Here is a 19,946-nt window from a genome sequence, read left to right as displayed (position 1 = left end):
GTGTGTGTGTGTGTGTGTGTGTGTGTGTGTGTGTGGTCCATGTTGGGTGATGGGGGTTTGAACTTAGGTCCTTGCGTTTGCACAGCAAGCATTTACCCACAGAGCCATCTCCCCAGCCCTTTTGTCCAGGTTCTCTTAGATTTCTGCTGGCTTAGTTGAGTTACTTTCTGAGGAAAACCAAAACGAAGTCAAGCAAACCATCAGGCCCACAGTCTTCCCTTTCCTGGCCTTGAATTTGAAATCTCGGCCCCAGCTCAGCCATTCTGTCTGTATGCTATTTCCTGGAGTTGAGAGGCCTCCTTGGATAACCAGGACTTTGAGGACATGTCAACCCTGCTTTGGGCTGCGAGTTTGGCTCATATTTCCCAGGGCATCCCACACCAGTGCTCTCTGGAGTTTTGATGACAATGAGCCTTTTCCTGAAACCAGCCTTTGCGGTCAGAATATTCCTGAGAGTACTGTATGTGTTATGTCCCTGTGCACACACTGTGCCCTACCCAGAATTTTGAGAGGCTAGACCCTGCCTATGTATGCCCCTCTGTCAGTCCTGCAGCAGGACCAGGCCACATCTCCTTTAAAGCAGTATGAACAGAAGGGACCCTCTTTCCAAGCCTCATGACAGAATCTCCAGTTGCCAAGGTGTCCAAAAAAACCTGGTGTCTATAAGAACAGGACGTGGAGAAGCTGACCGTTAGGGCTTGACCTTGCTTTCGGGTTGGGCTTAGCTTACAGTTTAGAAATCCTAAAGATTAAAGACAGGAGATGTGCTGTTCTCACTTGACAAGACGAAAGCAGAACTAGCTTTTAAAGGAGTGTAAGGAAATCTGACATTTAAGTCTCTTCCTTCTGATGCTATCCCAGTTTCTCTAAAATTAAGGTCCAACTCTTGTGAGGGTTACACTGAGCCTCTGCTCTGCTGTGTCCCAGGCACTTGTTTCAGCAGTTGTTGGTTAACCCTGTGCTATTTACGTCTACAAATCATCAAATCTTGCTGGATCTTGTTTCCTCGGCCTCAGAAAGCATGAATGAATTTGTGCTGGTCATACAAAGTACAGAAGGCTCACCAGTCACAGCTCCTCCTGCCAGGGGATCGGTTTGACAGGCTGCGGTCAGCACAATCCAGCTTTTCTAACAACGTCTTTGGACCAGCCCAGCTGGACAGCACAACCGAAATTTCAGCACCTTTTCGTAGGAAGCGGTACAAGTAAATTGTAGTCTTTGCTCATAAACCAAAGCTCCAGACTCAGTGTAACCAGCAGGCACCTGGAGAGGGTCCTGCCAGACTTTACCACAGTGCCAGTATGGGAGACAGCACTTGCTGTCAGAGTGGAGACCATCTGGCTCAACTCTCCTTAGGCTCTTGCCTTGTTTTCAGGTTGCCATCCTAGTGCCATATTGAGACATTGTGTGCGAGACGCACAACAGGGGAGTCCCTCGTTCTTGTTTTTTTTTTCCCTCCCAGTAATGCTGGGATCTCAGAGGAGCTTGGGGTGGGGGTGAGGGTATTGGATGGCCGAATGCTTAGGTCCTGGGAAGAAGGAAAGCAAAGGAAGAGTAATGAAGTTCAGGTTGGAGTTTAGAATGGGAGGGGCTCATAGCCGAGCACATCTCTTGGTCCAAATTGTCATGTGAGACACTGGTTGGTTGGCTGGAACCTGAGCACTCCATACTTTGTGGCTTAGGAATTGAAGTTAGGTGAGACCGAAGTGGAGACTCAAGGGTTCGTTGGAAAGTCAGTTGTGTTGGATGGTGTTTTGTTGGGGTAAACATGTGAAGGAATGTTCTCCTGAAGGAGACATGGGTGAAAGGATGTTTTCCTAAAGCATACTCGTGAAAGATTGTTTCATTAAAGTAGACACAGGTGGAAGGCTAATGCAGACGTGTGAAGGAACGTTTCCCTGAGGCAGACACAGGTGGAAGGATGTTCTGCTAAAACAAGCATGTAAAAGGACATGTGATGAAGGATTCTTTGCTAACAACAAGCATGTATTAGTCCACCTCACCTTGCGTAGTTGAGCTGCATTTGTTGGGACTCCATAGAGAGAAACGCACCAAAAAAAAAAAATGAGGCAGTTTCTTGCCACTTCTGTGGATTCGGGCTGATTGGCAGAGTGATATCAGCTGAGACAGATGCACTGCGCTGAAGCAAGACCTGTAGAGGACATGTGATGTTTGGAGGGTATAGATAGGACTCAATGGACAGTGACAGGGGCTGAGTTTGGCTTGCTTATAGAGCTAGCAGTGCGACGCTTGTGCGTCTCTGGTCTTCACTGGTCTTCACTTGGCTGAGAGAGGCACATGTTTGCTATCCTGACTCTACCGAAATGGACCGCTGGTATATCCGTGGAGTGTTTGTGAGTGGATCGAGCTGCCGCTGCTGGCCTACAAACTGAACTGCTCATTTTGAGGCTGGGGACCCAAGAGAATCACGTTTATGGGTACCAAAACTTGGATTTCAAATTTTATCATGTCAGGATGTCTTTGGATAATTTTTAAAAATCAGTTAATAGCATAAAATCATGTTTAGTTCATAGGCTATACCCAGACTGAGCGGAGGCCAGGTTCAGATCAAGGACTGCATCATGTGAGCCTTCTGAACGTGACAGCTGCACAGGTGTCGATGACATTAGTGATGCATGGATCCAAATATCTTTGTCTCAAGATTTTATTTTATTAAAGGTAAAATTACAGGGCTGGGAAGAGGGATCTGTGGTTAAGAGCACTGGCTGCTCTTCCAGGTGACCTGAATTCAATTCTAAGCATCTACATGACAATTCACAGCTGTCTGTGACTCTAGTCCCAGGGGATCCAAGAACCCTCTTCTGGTCTCTGTGGGTACTGCATGGATGTGGTACACAGACATATGTTTAGGCAAATACTAATACACATAAAATATAAATAAGTGAAATATTTTAAAAAGCAAAATTACACTAGTATTTATGTGTGTTTGTGAATCTGGATAGATTTCAAGATGTTGTAAAAATTTGCAAATTTGGCCTGATGAGATTAAACTTCTTAGCTTTTGATTATAACCAAACATGGAAATGTTTTAAAATGTTTGTTTTTTGAAGTCTAATTTTTTAGGTATTTTGTTTCCTATTGGAAAGTTTCCTCCTCCTCCTCCTCCTCCTCCTCCTCCTTCCCCTTCTCCCTTTCTTCCTTTCTTCCTTCTTCTCTTTAAGCAGTAGCTTTGACATGATTTTTAGAGGGAAAAATATTTTACCTATGCCGGAAGAAAAGGATTAAATGGGATGGAGAAAGAAAAGTCTAGTTGCTCTCTGTATCAAACTGTTAGAACCCAGACAGGCTCTTCAGCAGCTGCCCGAGCTACACTAGTGTGAACGAACTCCCCTTGCAGGATTGTGAGGGACAGATGCCATAAGTGATAACTCCCAGGCTCACTTCCAAATTCAGGATCCCCCCCCCCCCAAGCAATGAGTCTGTCCTCGCTGTCCTTTGCTTTTAGGCATATCCTAGGAGGCTACAGTCAGGATGGCCAGTGTGGTGTTCCCAAAATGCTGAGACACTTTGATGATGTCGTCCTGAGATCCTGCAGCTGGGTGTGTCCCGCTGTTCTTCAGTCTGTGGGTGTTTGTATCAGCGACTCAGGCTGTTTACTTCCACATGTGTTAACGTTGTCTAATTCATATCAGCAGGGTTTCAGGCTTTGCAGTTATTGGAAATTCACTTTTAACTAGTAAAAATGATAAGAAATTATAAAACAAGTATAATTATTGTTTATCAAACTACTTGGAAATTTCACAGCCCAAGGTTTCTTGATTGGAGGCAGCAGGTGCTGCTTAGAATTGCAGACCCAGGCCTCCTCTCAGATCTACCGAACAGGTCTGCACCATCATAAGCTTGCGGGTGACTCACGTGTACTTCTAAGTCAGAGAAGCCTTTAGTGGATGACCTTTGAGATCCTTATTTCTGCCTCTGCTTAGCAGGGTGGCCTTCCTTCCAGATAAATCCTCAGATGCCAATCCAACTACCATGTACTTCCAAGGGTTCCTTAGCCTCAGCTGTTCCTTCCTACAGCTGGAAAATTACCAAGAGCACAGAAAACAACCCAAGAAAAAATTATTTCCGAGGCCCTCGGAAGATTTATTTCTGCTTTCCAGGTCAGTTCACAAAAAAAAGGGAAACAAGAGGACCAGTTTCACTTTGCATCTCCATAGAAACCTTACCTCAGTGTCAATCCACAAGTGAGCTTGTTTTCTTTGCATGCTATTTTAGCTAAGCTGCGAGACTCAAAATAAGCCCAGGATGAAGTGAAGAAACTTCTAATTTGATGTTTTTCCAAGACACAGAAGTCTTGCTACCAAATTTGTTGGTAGACAGTCTAGCGCAACTCGAATTACTAGGAGAAGAGCAATTATTTAAAACACTAAGGGTTTGTATGCCAGCTGAGTCTTAAAGGCACAGAACGTGAGAAGAGCCATGCTCCTGTGACTAAGTACACATAAAGTGCATAGTGGCCCTCCATGAACCCCACCGATGGCTTTACACTGCAGGGAAGACTCCTTGGCTGTGGGGTTCCTTCCCATCCTTTGGTGCTACGGTGCTGTACTGCATGTACAAAAAATATGGAGATGCTCCACCACCTCTGAAAACTGCCCTGGAGTACCCAGAGTACCCTCCAGCCTGACACAGAATTACCGAAAACCAACCCATCTTCCTAGATCTTATCCTCAAGTGCTACAATTCCAGACTAGCAGGAAGGGAAGCCTAATTCTGACTCCTTTTGTCTCCAGATCTCTTCCTGTTAGAAAGCAGGGTCCTCTCTGAGCTACAGACAGGGACACCAGCTGTGTAAAACAGGCTCTGGGAAAACAACTGTACAGCGAGCCTGTTAACTCTCCCCAAGATACGCAGTGTCACCAGTCCAGGTTGGTTGGCCTCAGGAAGGGCTGGCTTGAAAGGACAAGGTGGTGCTGGGCTTCCAACATGGAGGCAACGAAGATCCTTGCCTACACCTACACAGTTCCTCGGGGCGGAGAAGGAGAAAAGAGCCAGCACCCGCAGGGTTCCACTCAGTGGAAACACCCCTGCTAACACAGGCCTGGGCCTGGGCATCTCTATTAAGCTCATCTCTCTCACCGTAGTTTGCCTGTTTCTTTCTTCCTATCTCTTGTTTACAAATATTTATTTAGTAAAATAAAACAGATGGTTATCTTTGTCTTCTAGTTTGAGTGTCAATAATAAGTTAAAATACATATATTCCAGAGGAAATGATTGACCTATCTCTAGCATCATCCAAACATCACTTTGTAGACTAATCACCCCATATTTGACCTATTTCTCCTATATATTCTATGGTCCATCTGGACTGAATACCTATATCCTAATACTACCATCCCCAGATGTTTAAAACCTTGATATTGTGATGTTTTGATTTACAAAGAACATTTACATCACCCTATAACTTTAATTATCCACCTACGGAAATACAATGTTTGACAGGAAAGTAGATAGATTTTTTTTTCTCATTTACAAAATTCTCAAAGGATAAATAGACATATTATTTATCCCTGAGAGGAGACTCAGAGACTGTCTCACAGTGCTTTTTCGGCTCCAGTGTACCCCAGGGAGGGCTGTGGGGTTTGAGGACAGTTGTAGATGGCAGTTCTATGCCCGAGTCACAGTCAGTTCAGAGTCATCCATGCTGAGTTTACACCATTGGAACCGTGCAGTGGGGAAGGGATCGCAGTTCCTCCCCTCCCCCTCTACAGGTTTCCATGTATAACCTGTCAGCCTACCCTAGTGGTTATGAATCCGTGTTGGAAAAAGAGAAAAAAAATCAAATCAGGATGTCCTAGATCTTTGGATATGTAATTATCCAGGTATAATCCCTGCTTTCTCACTGGTCATGCATACTGGTGTTATTTTAGTGCTTCTGTTCCATTATTGCTTGTCCATGGTAGCAAGCTCAAATACCCACTAACACAGGGGTGAGTTTAAGAGTGGGATGGGAATTTGGGAGACACTGGTCTCTCCCTAGTTATATTAATATATGGCATCAAGGTTGCTAGACTTTCTGGTTTTCAAAGAATCTAAATATTTGGATTTTCATGGCAGTAATATAATTACAGAATAGAGCAAACCTCGTATAAAAGAGTTCTAGCTTCTGGTAGCAATAGACTGGGCAGTTCAAACTCTCTGAAAATAAGACAGCAAAAAACCAAACCAAACCAAAAGAACCAACAAAACAAAAAACCTGAAAGACATGCATCAAACCACCATTTTAGTGCCATCCATCCCCTCTAGTCCCATAAGGCGGGGACAGAAACAAGGAGATGGAGTTTGGGAAATGACCCTTTCTGTCTAGAAAATTTGCCTATCCAAGAGAAATGCTAAAGAAATACACAGGGTATAGGTGACAGGTGCCATTACAGAACTCCATTACAATTCAGCTCTGCTATGAAAAGGATTAGCCAGAGAGGCTTCAGTGAAGCAGACCTGTGGCAGCTCAATGTGGCTGAAGAAAAAATAGGGAGATTTACATTCTCACCAAAGCAGGAGATCTTCATGGCAGCCCCTGTTCCAGGTGGTAGCACAAAGGGAGCCATGATAAAGGTAAGGAGCAAAGAGTCACAAGTCCAAGACCCACTGAGTCCTCGGGAGTCTCACAGAAGGAAATGAGGGAAGACATAGCAACTCTGCCTTGTGGCATGTCTATAACATCTTCTTCAAACAAGATGGACAGCAACCAGCAAAAGTTTGCAAGTCACCTAATGAGACCGTCATGTCAAATAACTTGAAGGGGGATTTATTAAATTAATAAAGGTAAATGAGCAGCAAATATATTTTTTAAAAAAAGAGACCGTCATGTACCAGAATCAACTGACTATATATGTATATGTGTGTATACATATATATATATATATATATATATATATATATATAGAGAGAGAGAGAGAGAGAGAGAGAGAGAGAGAGTTTGTCTGACAAGAGTATAAAACAATTATTTTCACTGCATTCATAGAATTCAAACACAAGATAGAAACTCACTGGCAAATAACTAGAGGTTATTGCATTTTAATCAAGGTGCTAGGGTGAGGAAGATGGCCCAACAGTTAATAATACTTGCTACTCTGCAGAAGACCCAGAGTCAGTTCTCTGCAAACACAAAGTGTCTCAGAAGTGTAGGTAATTCCAGTTCCAAGGGATCTAGCACCCTCTTTTGGGCTCCTCGAGCACCAGGAGCCATGTGGGTCATACACAGAAAAACACAGACAAAACACACATAGCCATAAATTAAAATCTTTAGAACAAATCTTTAGAATAAAAAAAAAGAAAGATTTTAAAATAAAAAATAAACTAAAAATAATAGTTGAAATTAAAACATAATAGTTCCATCCATAACAAAAGAGATTGGTAATGAACCTAAAATATGTCTTGAAGAAACTAGATACAGTGCAGCTGGAGAGTTAATTGGGGGGGGGGTGCAGAAGAGAGGGTGTGAGACATGAACAGTTGGAACATGATTAATTGGTCCCAAAAGGAGGGGATAAAACACTGGGGTGCAGGCAAAACCCAGAAAGGTTATCTGTCCATTGGAACTGGATGACAAAACAGGAGGTATAATTAATAATCAGTTCATGTCTAGATAAACCAGACTGAAATCACAGAAAATGAAAGACAAACAAGTAACTGATTGCCAACTAACTTTTTGCTGCAACACTGAAAATCAAAGGACTGAAGTAAACCCATTTACAGTCTAGAATTCCCAGACAAAGGGAAAGCCTTCTTGTAAAAGGAGAGCACATGGAAGAACTCTTCTAGCAACTGGCACAGAAGAGTAGTGCGTCAGCTGACCCACACGTCAGGGAGCTCCACCCCCCGAAATAGTGTTGGGCACAGGGACATTATCGCCCGTGGATTTTGGAATAAAGTACAGCAAAGACTAAAAGCAAAGAAGTGTCCTGTGTGGCTTGGTCCTGGAAGCCTGAAGGAAAATAGGACAGACAGACAGACAGATAAGTTGGGATCGACTGTTCCGTGCTCACTGTGATGGCAGGCACTAACTGCAGTAGCAAACCCAAACCCTCCGGGTGTTTATTTCATACATCTGAATCAAGAAGGCAGCTTTAATGTAGACAGATGAACCAGGGGGTGGGCTTATGGCTCACAGCTGAACAAAGAGGCAGGTTTCACTAATCTGGGTGGGGGTCTCTGTAGGGAGCAGTCTCAGGCTGCAGTCTGAGGAGGAAGCTGTGGTTGATAGCTTCTGTGCACACTACTAACATTCACACTTGCACCAGATGAAGGCTCTGCCGTCCCTCCGAGTCACACTGGGGAAAGCGTTCTCATTTCTGTGGGTCCGAGGCATTGAAAGCGTTCTCATTTCTGTGGGTTCGAGGCATTGAAAGCGTTCTCATTTCTGTGGGTTCGAGGCACTGAGGTCCTTGACATGGCTGCACCCCTGTCAGATAAGACACATTTTCTCAGGGCTATGGCTGTACCAATGTAAGACACATCTTCTCAGGGCTATGGCTGCACCCATGTCAGATAAGACAATTGTCTCAGGGCTCTTTACAGTCTCCACGAAAGAGATTTTTAAAGGGTGAACTATGAAAGCCCTGTTCCAAAAAAAAGAAAGAAAGAAAGAAAGAAAGAAAGAAAGAAAGAAAGAAAGAAAGAAAGAAAGAAAGAAGAAAGAAAGAGAAAGAAAAATCCGGAGTTTGATTGTTTTCAAACTGAGAAGTGTGTGTGTGTGTGTGTGTGTGTGTGTGTGTATGTCTGTATATATCTGTGTGTGTTCATGCATGTTTGTGTGTGTGTGTGTCTGTGTGTGTGTGTGTGTGTGTGTGTGTGTACATTCACATGACTAATAACCAAGACAGCACCAGTCATTTCAGATAAGGTAAACTTTAAGGTCAAACTCATTGCTACAGATAAAAAGGGACTCTTCAAAATAAAAAACAAGGCCTAATTTCTCCCAGGGAATATAAGTGTAAATCTAAATATAATGTAAATATAAATATAAATCTCTAAACCCAAAGACTGGAGAAGCTATAAGAAAAAAAACTAAAATTCTTATTCTAAAATATTCCTAACCCTGCTTCAGTAATAATTGGAGCAAACAAACATCCTATTAGGGCTCATGCAGATTAGTTAAACACACCCCATTTAATGGGCATATATAGATATGTCACCAAGAGACATAAACATAAAATTCTTCTCATGTCACGGAAACACATGTAAACATTAACCATGGGTAGAGAGTGAAAGGGCTGTCACTATCACAAAGGTGGTTAAGTTAGAAAGCAAGGCGAAATAAGCACGGGACGCTTTGGATGAGATGCTGCACTCACTCATGGTCAACACTGAAAGGAACCGAAGAAGCTTTTAATCTCCCAGGACTGTGTTTGCTACTGGAACAGCTCAGGTACAGGCAGTATGGCTGTACTGCTAAAGACAGCCAGCCGACAGGCCTGCATACAACTTGAGCCGTTCTCAGAAGCACAAACATCAATTTTACATATAATTAAAGTCGATTAAATTTAATAAACATCTGTGTGGTTATAACAGTTTACAATTACTTTTACTTTTACTTTTATATGTATGGGTATTTTTGTTTCCATGCATGCCCATATACATGTGTGCAGTGCCCTCAGAAGCCATAACAGAACACTGGATTACCCCGGAACTGGAGTTACAGCCATTCACAGTTATTTCAAATGCCATACAGGAAACAGAATCCTTTTACAATACAGGCTAGGGTCCTCTCTGGTCCAGAGACAGCTGCATCTTCCCACATCATCCTGTGCAGCGTCAGCCTCTTCCCCGAGACACAAGGGCAAAGGTCAGAGTGTGGGGATTTGGCCATAGTGGACAAATGGTTACCAGAGCTGTTTACAATCTGACAAATGGACATTGTTGCCATCAAGGACCCCTTCATTGACCTCAATTATGTGGTCTACATGTTCCAGTATGACTAACCATGGCAAATTCAATGGCACAGTCAAGGCTGAAAATGGGAAGCTTGTCATCAATGGGGAGGCTATCACCATCTTCCAGGAGCGAGATCCAGCTAACATCAAATGGGGCAATGCCGGTACTGAGTATGTTGTGAAGCCTACTGGTATTTTCATCACTATGGAGAAGACTGGGCACACTTGAAGAGTGGGGCTGAATGGGTCTTCTGTTGATGTCTCATATCTGTGTGGGTGTGAACTATGAGAAATATGACAACCCAGTCACGATTGTCAGCAATGCATCCTGCACCACCAACTCCTTTGTAGCCCCCTGCTCCCCTGCCAAGGTCATCCATGACAACTTTGGCATTGTGGAAGGACTTGTGACTACAGTCCATGCCATCACTGCCACTCAGAAGACTGTGAATGGCCCCTCTGGGAAGGCTGTGGCGTGATAGCCATGAGGCTGCCCAGAACATGATCCCTGCATCCACTGGTGCTGCCAAGGCTGTGGGCAAGGTCATCCCAGAGCTGAACGGGAAGCTCACTGGCATGGCCTTCCGTGTTCCTACCCCCAATTATATCCATCATGAACATGACATGCCACCTGGAGAAGGCTGTTAAATATTATGACATCAAGAAAGTGGTGAAGCAGGCATCTGAAGACCCACTGTAGGGCGTTCTTAGGCTATGATGAAGAGCAGGATGTCCCCTGTGACTCTTCCACTGTTGATGCTGGCTGGCATCAAAGTTACTCTCAGTAACAACTTTGTAAATAGCATTTCCTGGCATGACAATGAATCCAGCTACAGCAATGGGACAGTAGACCTTCTGGACTCCATGGCCTCCAAGGAGTAAAAAGTGCTGGACCACCTACCCCAGCAAGGACACAATACAAAAGAGCAAGAGAGAGGCCTTTGGCTGCTCAGCCCCAACACTGAGCATCTCCCTTAGTGTTCATCCCAGACCCCCAGAATAAGGGCAGAGCTTAGGGAGTCTTACTCTCTTGAATACCATCAGTAAAGTTCACTGTCCTCCCTCCCCCCACAAAACCCCAAAACTAAACCAACAACAACAAAGAGTTCAGAAAAGGAAAACTTCCCTATGTATGGATGAGGGTCACCTGTGCTAGCAGCTGCCCAACTTTGAAGCTCAGATCAGAGCCCTAACAAGGCCTGTGATTTCCCGAATGTCAACACAGTGCTTCTGGACCTCACAGTTTCCTCATCTAGAAAGCAACATAATGCCATCCCTTCAAAGCCCAGTTTTAAGATCAGTTTGGCACAAGGATTCAGAATGGTGTTGGATTCATACTGGGTACTCGGCGTCCAATACCAAAAACTGAATCAAAACCTCAGAATCCAAAATCAAAGCTAATATTTCAATTTGTATTGCTTGTGAGTTAAGCCCAGTTAGGGGATATTTTCTGGTGTCCAGGTCTGCTTAGGCAAGAGGGAGAAGCTACTGCATGTGTGGAGTTTACTGTGCATTTAAATATGTACTTGGGTGACACCTCCTGGGCACCTCATCGACAGAGCCCCAACTACAGGATAGGATGTTGTTGAGAAACAGGCTGTGTATGCCTGCCTGCCTGGTAACCACTGTGCCAGCTTGCTTTTGAATGCTGTTGTCAGCTGTGGAATGTGTTGACCGAAAGGACCCCTGTCATGCGATGAGTTGAGAAAAAGATCCCTTCATCCATGCTCATTAGCACGAATCTGAAAGAACAGTTCTGAATTGTGGCCTGGTGTCAGCTTAAAGGCAGGCAGGGTATGGCTTTCAGATCTGAATATTAATTTCTGGTCCATAGAGAAAAGAAGCAACCAAACATCCTGTATCTGAGAGCTACTTGATGCTTGTAAAAGGATCATGACTAAAAACTGCCTGGGAGCATTTGATAAGAATATTATGAATGCGTGAATATCTACCATTAATTGAATGTTTACTATATGACAGGCACTGTCATATATCATCTTGTTTCACGCTCCTGACTCTATGCCATAAAGCTATTATTAGATCCAATTTGAAAAGTAAAGCACAAGAGATTAAATACCCTGTCTAGTTTGTGTTAGAGATGGAAATAAAGCCAGGTCCCACTGATACAGGCAGTCAATGCACTCACTGTAGCGTCTCCTGTATCCTTCAGCCAGCCCTTAACTCTTTCCTGACCCACCAAAGTACTGTGGCCTTGACTGTCATTATCAGTTGATGTTACTTAACAAGTTTCCTCACTACTTAGCAGCCTGCTGCAGCGTCATATTCTATGTGTCCATGAATCCCACGAGCCAGGTATTTGAACAGGGATCTTGTATAGTTTTCCCATCATACCTAGCTCTATGATGTCAGTGTCTGATGGGAAAACTGATGGTGAGTGACTTAAATGGCTGGAGCTGAAATCCTCACCTTCATGCTTTTGGTAATGTCATTCTTAGCACAACCACTAAGGGCTTGCCATTCCGACTTGTGTGAGATAGAATCTCAGAGTCATTTGGATTTGAATTACCCTGATAGCTAAGGATGTTGAACGTTTCTTTAAGAGCTTCTTGGCCATTTGAGATTCCTTGGTTGAGAATTCTCTGTTTAGATCTGTCCCCCATTTTAAAATTGGATTGCTTTGTTTGTTGATGTCTACTTTCTTGAGTTCTTTATATGTATTGGAAATTAGCCCTCTGTCAGATGTGGAGTTGGTAAAAATCTTTTCCCATTCTGTAGGCTGTTATTTTGGAAAACCAATACTTTTAACACATTGATCATTGGGAGATATTTAGCCCTGACCTATTTTAACACATTGATCATTGGGAGATATTTAGCAGTGACCTTCAGAGTATGCAGTATAAGAATGATGGACCCAGGCATAAAAGAAAGTACTTCAACAGCAGAGTCTCCAGCACATTACCCCATTCCTCATTACTCCTGATTGGAAATTACTTTTGAGATGGCATTTTCTGTTATATAATAGTGAATATTATCATCATCAATCAAGATGAGCTGAATGCTATGGAAAATACCACTCCAAAATCTTAATAGGCTGCTTATGAAAATGAGGTCCATATGGCTCAGTTTGGAAGGCTAAAAGCACAAGATCTGGCAGCCCAATTTGTTCTGCCTTGGTGAGAACCTAACAGAAGATAGTGTCATAGCAGGTTTGGGTATCAAATGAAGGGATCCAATCTCTACACAGGAAGCCAGAGAGGCTGCATTCCCATAATCCCTTTGAGGGCATACCATCATCTGGCTTAAGGACCTAACACTAGGCTCTATCCTTTAAAGTCCCACTGTCTCCCAACATTTAAAGGCCCAACATCTCCCAAAGTTTACCCAAGAATAAACTTATTATATGACTCCTCAGAGGCAAGCTCAAACAATGTCTAAATCATGGCTTGGGTTTTGAAGACCTAAATCCTATCTGCAGAGGGTATTTCTGGCCCAAAACTTTCAAGTATATGTTTACTGTGAAGTTGCATTCAGGAATAGCACAGTGTGTGTGCGCTCCACACTACTGACACACCCATCATATCTTGGCAAAGGCCAAATTCTCACATAGAGCCATGGTGAATGCAGGGCATGGTCCTCTTGGCGATCCCCGGGGTCAGAAATCCAAATGGCAGGCTGACAACTCACCAGAACCAAAAGGGCAGTCAGACTCAACAATAGAAAGTTGCTGTTTTAAACTAGAATGCACTCTGGAGGCATTCATTTGACATTTGGGACAGCGTGCATCTTCCGACTCCTTTCTGTTTTTTTGTTTGTTTTGTTTTGTTTTTATGACAACAGTCACTTATATATTGGCCCTGTGTGCCTGAGACAATCCTGTTTCCTACCTCCTAGCTAGGAGCTTAGCCTCACACCTCTCTCCTGCTATTCCATGAAAGAAAAACTGATACCTAAGGAGGGGTAAATGACTTACCCAGACCACACAGCTCATGAAGGGTAGAGCCAGGTAATCCAGGGATCCAGAACCCATTTAACAACCATTATACTGCTCTGCCTGGTCTAGGATAAAGAACACAATGCTTCAAAAGAGGGCCTCAGACCTGTGTTTATATCAGGATCTCTTGGGAAGTTTGTGGGAGCTACAGACTCCAGGATCCATAGGATCTGGCACTCTATGTCTCTGAGTAGAATCCACAACAATAGCCTTAGGGAATTCTTGGCTGGTCCTTGCTTCCAGGCTGCTGTACAACCTCAGCAGCCCCATGGATGCTTTGGCTTCATTTTTAAGGAACATTTACAAACAAAGCACCAAACTGAATCATGTCAGTGTCCCAACCACGGGGACTCAGATTGCTGTAAAGGACAGAGTAACCTGTGTTACATCTTCTGCAGCCTGGCAGATGAGAGAAAGGAAAGACTCAGGCGAAGAAACTCTACAGAGTATCGTCTTTAGTTTTCTTTTAAACTTCTGGCTTCAGTCTTTTAGATCTGTTTCTTCTAAAAAATTTTGTGAGAGGTAGGGATTCGTCTCCCATGAAACTAGCAAGTATATTATGAGCGTGCGTGCACACACACACACACACACACACACACAAAATTGAGGTGTGCCATGGAAATGCCCAGTGAATAGATACACAAGGACATAGTGGGACTCTTTGGGAGGGCACACAGGATCTAAATAAGTTGGCAATTCCCCATCCCTTTTCAGTGTACTTGGTGGAATGAAAAGTGAGTTGAGACCCCTTCAGCTCCTTGGGTACTTTCTCTAGCTCCTCCATTGGGGTCCCTGTATTCCATCCAATAAATGACTGTGAGCATCCACTTCTGTGTTTGCCAGGCACTGGCATAGCCTCACAAGAAACAGCTATATCAGGGTCCTGTCAGCAAAATCTTGCTGGCATATGCAATAGTGTCTGCATTTGGTGACTGATTATGATATGGATCCCCAGGTGGGGCAGTCTCTGTATGGTCCTTCCTTCCGTCTCAGCTCCAAACATTGTCTCTGTAACTCCTTCCATGGGCATTGTGTTCCCCATTCTAAGAAGGGATGAAATAGCCACACTTTGAGCTGAAGGGGTCTGTAACGTTATAGGAGGAACAGCAATATGAACTAACCAGTACTCCCTGAGCTCATGTCTCTAGCTGCATATGTAGCAGAAGATGGTCTAGTTGGCCATCATTGGGAGGGGAGGCCCTTGGTCTTGCAAAGATTATGCCCCAGTACAGGGGAATGCCAGGGCCAGGAAGTGGGAGTGGGTAGGTTGGGGAGCAGGGTAGGGGGAGGGTATAGGGGACTTTTGGGATAGCATTTGAAATGTAAATGAAGAAAATATCTAATAAAAAATTGTTTTTAAAAGAAGAAAGGTGAGGTGAGTTCAGAGAAGAGTGGAGAGGGAAGTCGTGAGCAGGGGGACTACTCCCATGAGGCTTAAGATAGGAACCTGTGCAATCTAGGTTGGATCTACATGGCAGGACACTGGAAGGTGAGAAGTCCCAATGTCTCCCAGCCATGAGCTGAACCCTCTTGAGCTGACCAGCCTGTTCACGTCCTCCCCACCCCATGAGCTCTAGGGGCCACGCATGTGGAGCCAAATGGAATTCATGTTTGAACAATTAGGACAGTCATCTTCATGATTCTCATAGTTTTGTTAGGTTTGTAATATAAATGCCATCTCTTGGCTAAAGTCCCAGATCAATGGTAAAAGTGGGGAGGGGGTAGAGAAGGAGGCAGATGGCACCTGCCCTTGTGGCTATTGTGAGTGGCTTGGTTTTGCTTTGGCGTATCTCCCTGGGAGTATTATTCCCTCTACTTTAATCTGGAGGGGGATTCTCCATAAGCATTTTTATGGAGGCCTGCTTTTGTTATTTGATTCTCTCCATGATGAGCTCTGATTTATCTAGAGACATTTTTTCTTGTCCTCCTTGATTGATTTTGGGTACATTAAAATAAAGATAGATATATGATATGTTAGGGGGAGAGACTGAGAGTTGTCAGCACATCAGGAGCCTGGCAACCACCCGCAGTGAGAATGGCTAGCCACTGTTTGAGAAGCCATGTGAGACTTGTACAACAGAAGATCACTTCCAGAAGGAAGCTTGGGGTAACAAGGTTGGGAGAAGCTGATTGTCACCTAGAAACCATGCTAGCGGAAAATCCAGGAGGAGGAGGAGGGTGTGTGTGAGGAGCCTCTGTGGGGCTAGAGCCAGAGGGTCCGATGCCAGCAGGAGGAAAGGAAGAGAAACTCGATGAAGAGTTCTCTAGCCACACTAACAGTGAGTGTGGTGTAGGTGTAGCACACTGACTCCCAAATCCCAAGGCCTAAAATGGTCCCAGTTTCGAAACTGTTTGAGGCCAGTGTGCTGCAGGTAGAAAAATTCTTGATTTTGACTCATGTGATACAGTCTCAGTGAAAATGAAGATGTATGGAGAATATTGTACAAAATTACCTTGGGCTATGTGTCACAGAAAGCATGTGTGAGAAACAAAAATGGATTTTTTTGTCTCTAGATGAGAGTTCGACCCCCAAGATATTTCATTATTTAGGTATATATGACCAAATGAATAGAAAAGAAAGAAAAGAAACCGGAAATGGAATTCCAAACACTTTGAGTGAGGGCTGCCCAGTTGACACAGGGCAGGTAAAGGTGTTGCTATAATCTACTTCAGTGAGCTTGCCTGATTGCCACTGATTGCCTCACTGTCTGATGTATATCAGCGTATAAATTCAGCTCTTTAGTACCAAAAGAATTCAGAGAAGCCACTAAGTGCATACATGTCCTGGTACATACATGTCCTGGTGCATACATATATCCTGGTGAATGCATGTCTTGATGCATATATGCCCTGATGCATACATGTCGTGGTACATACATGTCCTGGTACATACATGTCCTGGTGCATATATGCCATGACACATACATGTCCCGATGAGTCCATGTTATGCTTACTGTGTCCTTCACAACCCATGTGTGATGTATATGCCCATTTCCTGTCATTTAGGTTTGGGCCAGGACATTTTTCTTTGAGTATGAGTACACTATTTAAATTCGTGAGCCTGTTTCATCCTCTCTAATGTCCAGCTTTTATTTCTATTGACTTAGGACCAATAGAACCTATAAAAGCAAGGCTTTTTTCTACACCCACATTTGCTCTGAAATAATGGCACAGAGACCCGGTATAATTATTAAAAGCTTTGGGCTCTAAGTTGGGCAGATTCTGAGCTATTCTAACCCAACTATGTTGGCCTGGTCTCCTTCCCAGCCATGTGACTCGGGACCTGCTATCTTCGTCTTGATCTGGCACCTTCATCTCCATTCAGTCAGCCCGCCTGAGACCCTGCCTTACTTTCAGGGTGTGGAAGTTCCACCTTATCCACCCTGCCCTGCTGTATGTAGGCTAATTAGCTCTTTATTTAACCAATCAGGAGGTGATAGGAAGCAAGGTTTTACAAAATGCTGAGTCATTCTTCCCAAAGTCCAGACTGCAACCGATTTCTGGGTACAGAAATCAGCACATGAATACACAGTGCACAAAAACATCTCCCAACTGGAACCTAAAAGTGATCCTGAAGTAAGCCAGCTTAAGAATCCTTTTAATTTTTTTTTTTTTTTGATTTCTCACTAGTATTTTACAACATCTCATGCACATCTAATTCAACGACTCATTCTCTATTGTTTGCAAATCACTGAACTTCATTCCTTATAGTAAACTTCTCTATATGTGTACTCAAATCTTACCGTTTATTTGGGTAATTATATTGAAATCATTTCAGTTCAATTATTTGAATGAAGTGAAATTACTCGTGGTTGTTCATTATGGAGGTTGTACGGTTTAATTATATGAAATGCATGCCCCCAGGTTAATATGTCCACTGCTTTGACCATGATAACCTTTGGTTCCAAGGATGGTAATGGCCTCCACCATAGTGAATTAAATCAGTGGGCTCCACCCTAGCATTTAGGTCCCCTCACATCAGCCTGGCTTTCAACCTCTTAGGATTCTCTGAGTACTCAGTACATTGAGAGTACTTGAGCTATCTGCACCCTCTGCATGCATGTTCTTTTGTCTGACTGCAAACCTGAATACCCTGCAGTTTTTAATGCCCCTCTCTCAGCACAGACTTCATTCTCCAGAATTATGCAATCTTTACTTTTTCTTTACTTCACTACTGCCCAACTCTTCTCTATCAATACCTTTGTTTTGAATTTTGTCTCTAAATGGACTCACTTTATACTTATGTGCACAATCCACACTGAAACAGGAGATAGTTTAATAAACAGGAGTGCATCATACGTATACATTCAGTAAAAATATACAGGAGAATGTCCTCAGGTGAGGTCATTCTTAAGGCAAAATGCTAAAGGTCAGCTGAACAGAGTTTCTTGCTTGTGGGAGTAACAGGATTAAAGAATGCAGACCACTTCCCCACTGCTTTGTAATTTACATCTTATGGGTGCGCCTGGGATATGTGCTCTGCTCTTCAGAAACCAGAGAAGCGGTGGAAGGTCAAGGAGTGATGCTTGGTCCTTTGCTGACCTGTGTTCCAAAGCTCTCCAAGCCACCCCACCCCTCTGGGAAGAAGTTCAGTAGCCAGGACTGTATCAGACAGAATAGATCCACCTGTTCTACAGCGTTAGCATGGCGGCACCCTGAATGTTCTCAGTATGGCGGGAGGACAAACAATGAGCTTTGCCCTCACACTGAATGTGGCCAAGGGTTTGGTGGGGCTACAACTTGGAAGGGATTAATGTATCAGAGGGCGAATGGAGGTTTCCAGACTTCCTGAATTCACAGTCTAGTAGTAGGCTTATGCATGACCCCACCATGAGTTAATTTCTCTGGGCTTGGGTAAGACCTCATAGAGCAGTTTTCTGTCCTGCTTCTGTGTCCGACCCATTCCAGTCGCTGCCTACAAGTTGCAAAATGCACTCTGAACCCACATCTCTAAGGTAGAGATCCACCCATCTAGCTGATTTCAAGTTGGTTATCATCCTTCTTTCTTTTCCAGGCAGTGCTGAGCCCGCTCATAGCCATCGCACTGAAAATATCTCAGATTCACGAGAGGACCGGCCGGAGAGGACCCACCGTCATCACCTGAGCACAGGGCGGCAGAGCACTCAGAGAGATGCTTCACCATGCCTTCTTGCTTCCTGTTTGTGCCTCTTAGGACTTTGGAAAAACAAAAGCTATTTTGCTGTTGGGGTGGGGGTGGGGGGTGAAAGGAGGGTGGGAATGGGGGGGGAGTACCCCTTTTTGTTTTGATTTGTCTTCCAAAAGCAGCAGGGTCTTTGGCTGTCTGCCAAAGCATCACGATTGTTTAATACCTGGATTTTGTCACACCAAAGCGCTTCCCTTTCTGAGAAAAATAGGTGCCCTAGGGAACTGTTAATCACAGCCCCTGTACATTTCTGGTGTCTTGTGAGAGAGAGAAGAGAGAGAAGAGAGAGAGAGAGAGAGAGAAGAGAGAGAGAGAGAGAGAGAGAGAGAGAGAGAGAGAGAGAGGGAGAGAGAGACTGAGGAGGGCTTGGGTGGGCAGAAGTCCTTAGCAACATAGAGGAAGACTCACTTGCATCCTTGGTGAAAGGTTTAGAAATTCTAGGAAACACCCCCCTCCCACCAGCCATCCAATGGCCACACTTCCCAGCCTGCCAACATCTCTGCACCACCTCTCTTACTCTTCTAGGGTTTTCTATGACTCACAATGACACACCTCCAACAAGGCATATAAAAGGGTGTTTTCTTTCTTTTATTTTGCATGTAGTATTCATTTAGCTACCAAGTTGGCGGCATCCCTATGAATGTAGTCACTTCCTGTGCAGGTGAGGAAGGATTTTCTAGAAAGGTCTCAAAATGAGGAGGAAGCTTTTTTGATTTATGTCCCAGAAGCCAATACATGAGTCCGTATAAATCCCCCCAGGAAGAATACCAGCACATGTTCTGATCTTGCTCACAGTGGCCGGTTGAAGGAGAACAGAAGGGGCTGGAGTGTTTAATGGGGGTAGTTGTGGGCCCCATGAGACAGAGAGGTGGATTGTCACAACTGGCTTTCTTTGCCTGGGAGGGAAAGAGACCTGGCAACTCCAGCGGGCACG

General features: G+C 44.0%; 1 protein-coding gene across 1 annotated transcript in view; it reads left to right on the top strand.

Moving 5' to 3' along the window:
- Pgm5 (phosphoglucomutase 5) overlaps positions 1 to 19,057 on the top strand; it is a 172,499-nt gene extending 153,442 nt beyond the window's left edge. Inside the window, exon 11 of the mRNA XM_021199023.2 lies at positions 18,863 to 19,057. Coding sequence (XP_021054682.1) covers positions 18,863 to 18,952 — 90 coding nt within the window. The 3' untranslated portion in view covers positions 18,953 to 19,057. The remainder of the gene's footprint in view (positions 1 to 18,862) is intronic.
- The last annotated feature ends 889 nt before the right edge of the window (positions 19,058 to 19,946 follow it).

This window comes from Mus pahari, chromosome 1 (assembly GCF_900095145.1).
Source record: "Mus pahari chromosome 1, PAHARI_EIJ_v1.1, whole genome shotgun sequence".
Taxonomy (NCBI): domain Eukaryota; kingdom Metazoa; phylum Chordata; class Mammalia; order Rodentia; family Muridae; genus Mus; species Mus pahari.
This window is presented reverse-complemented; position numbering and strand designations above follow the sequence as displayed.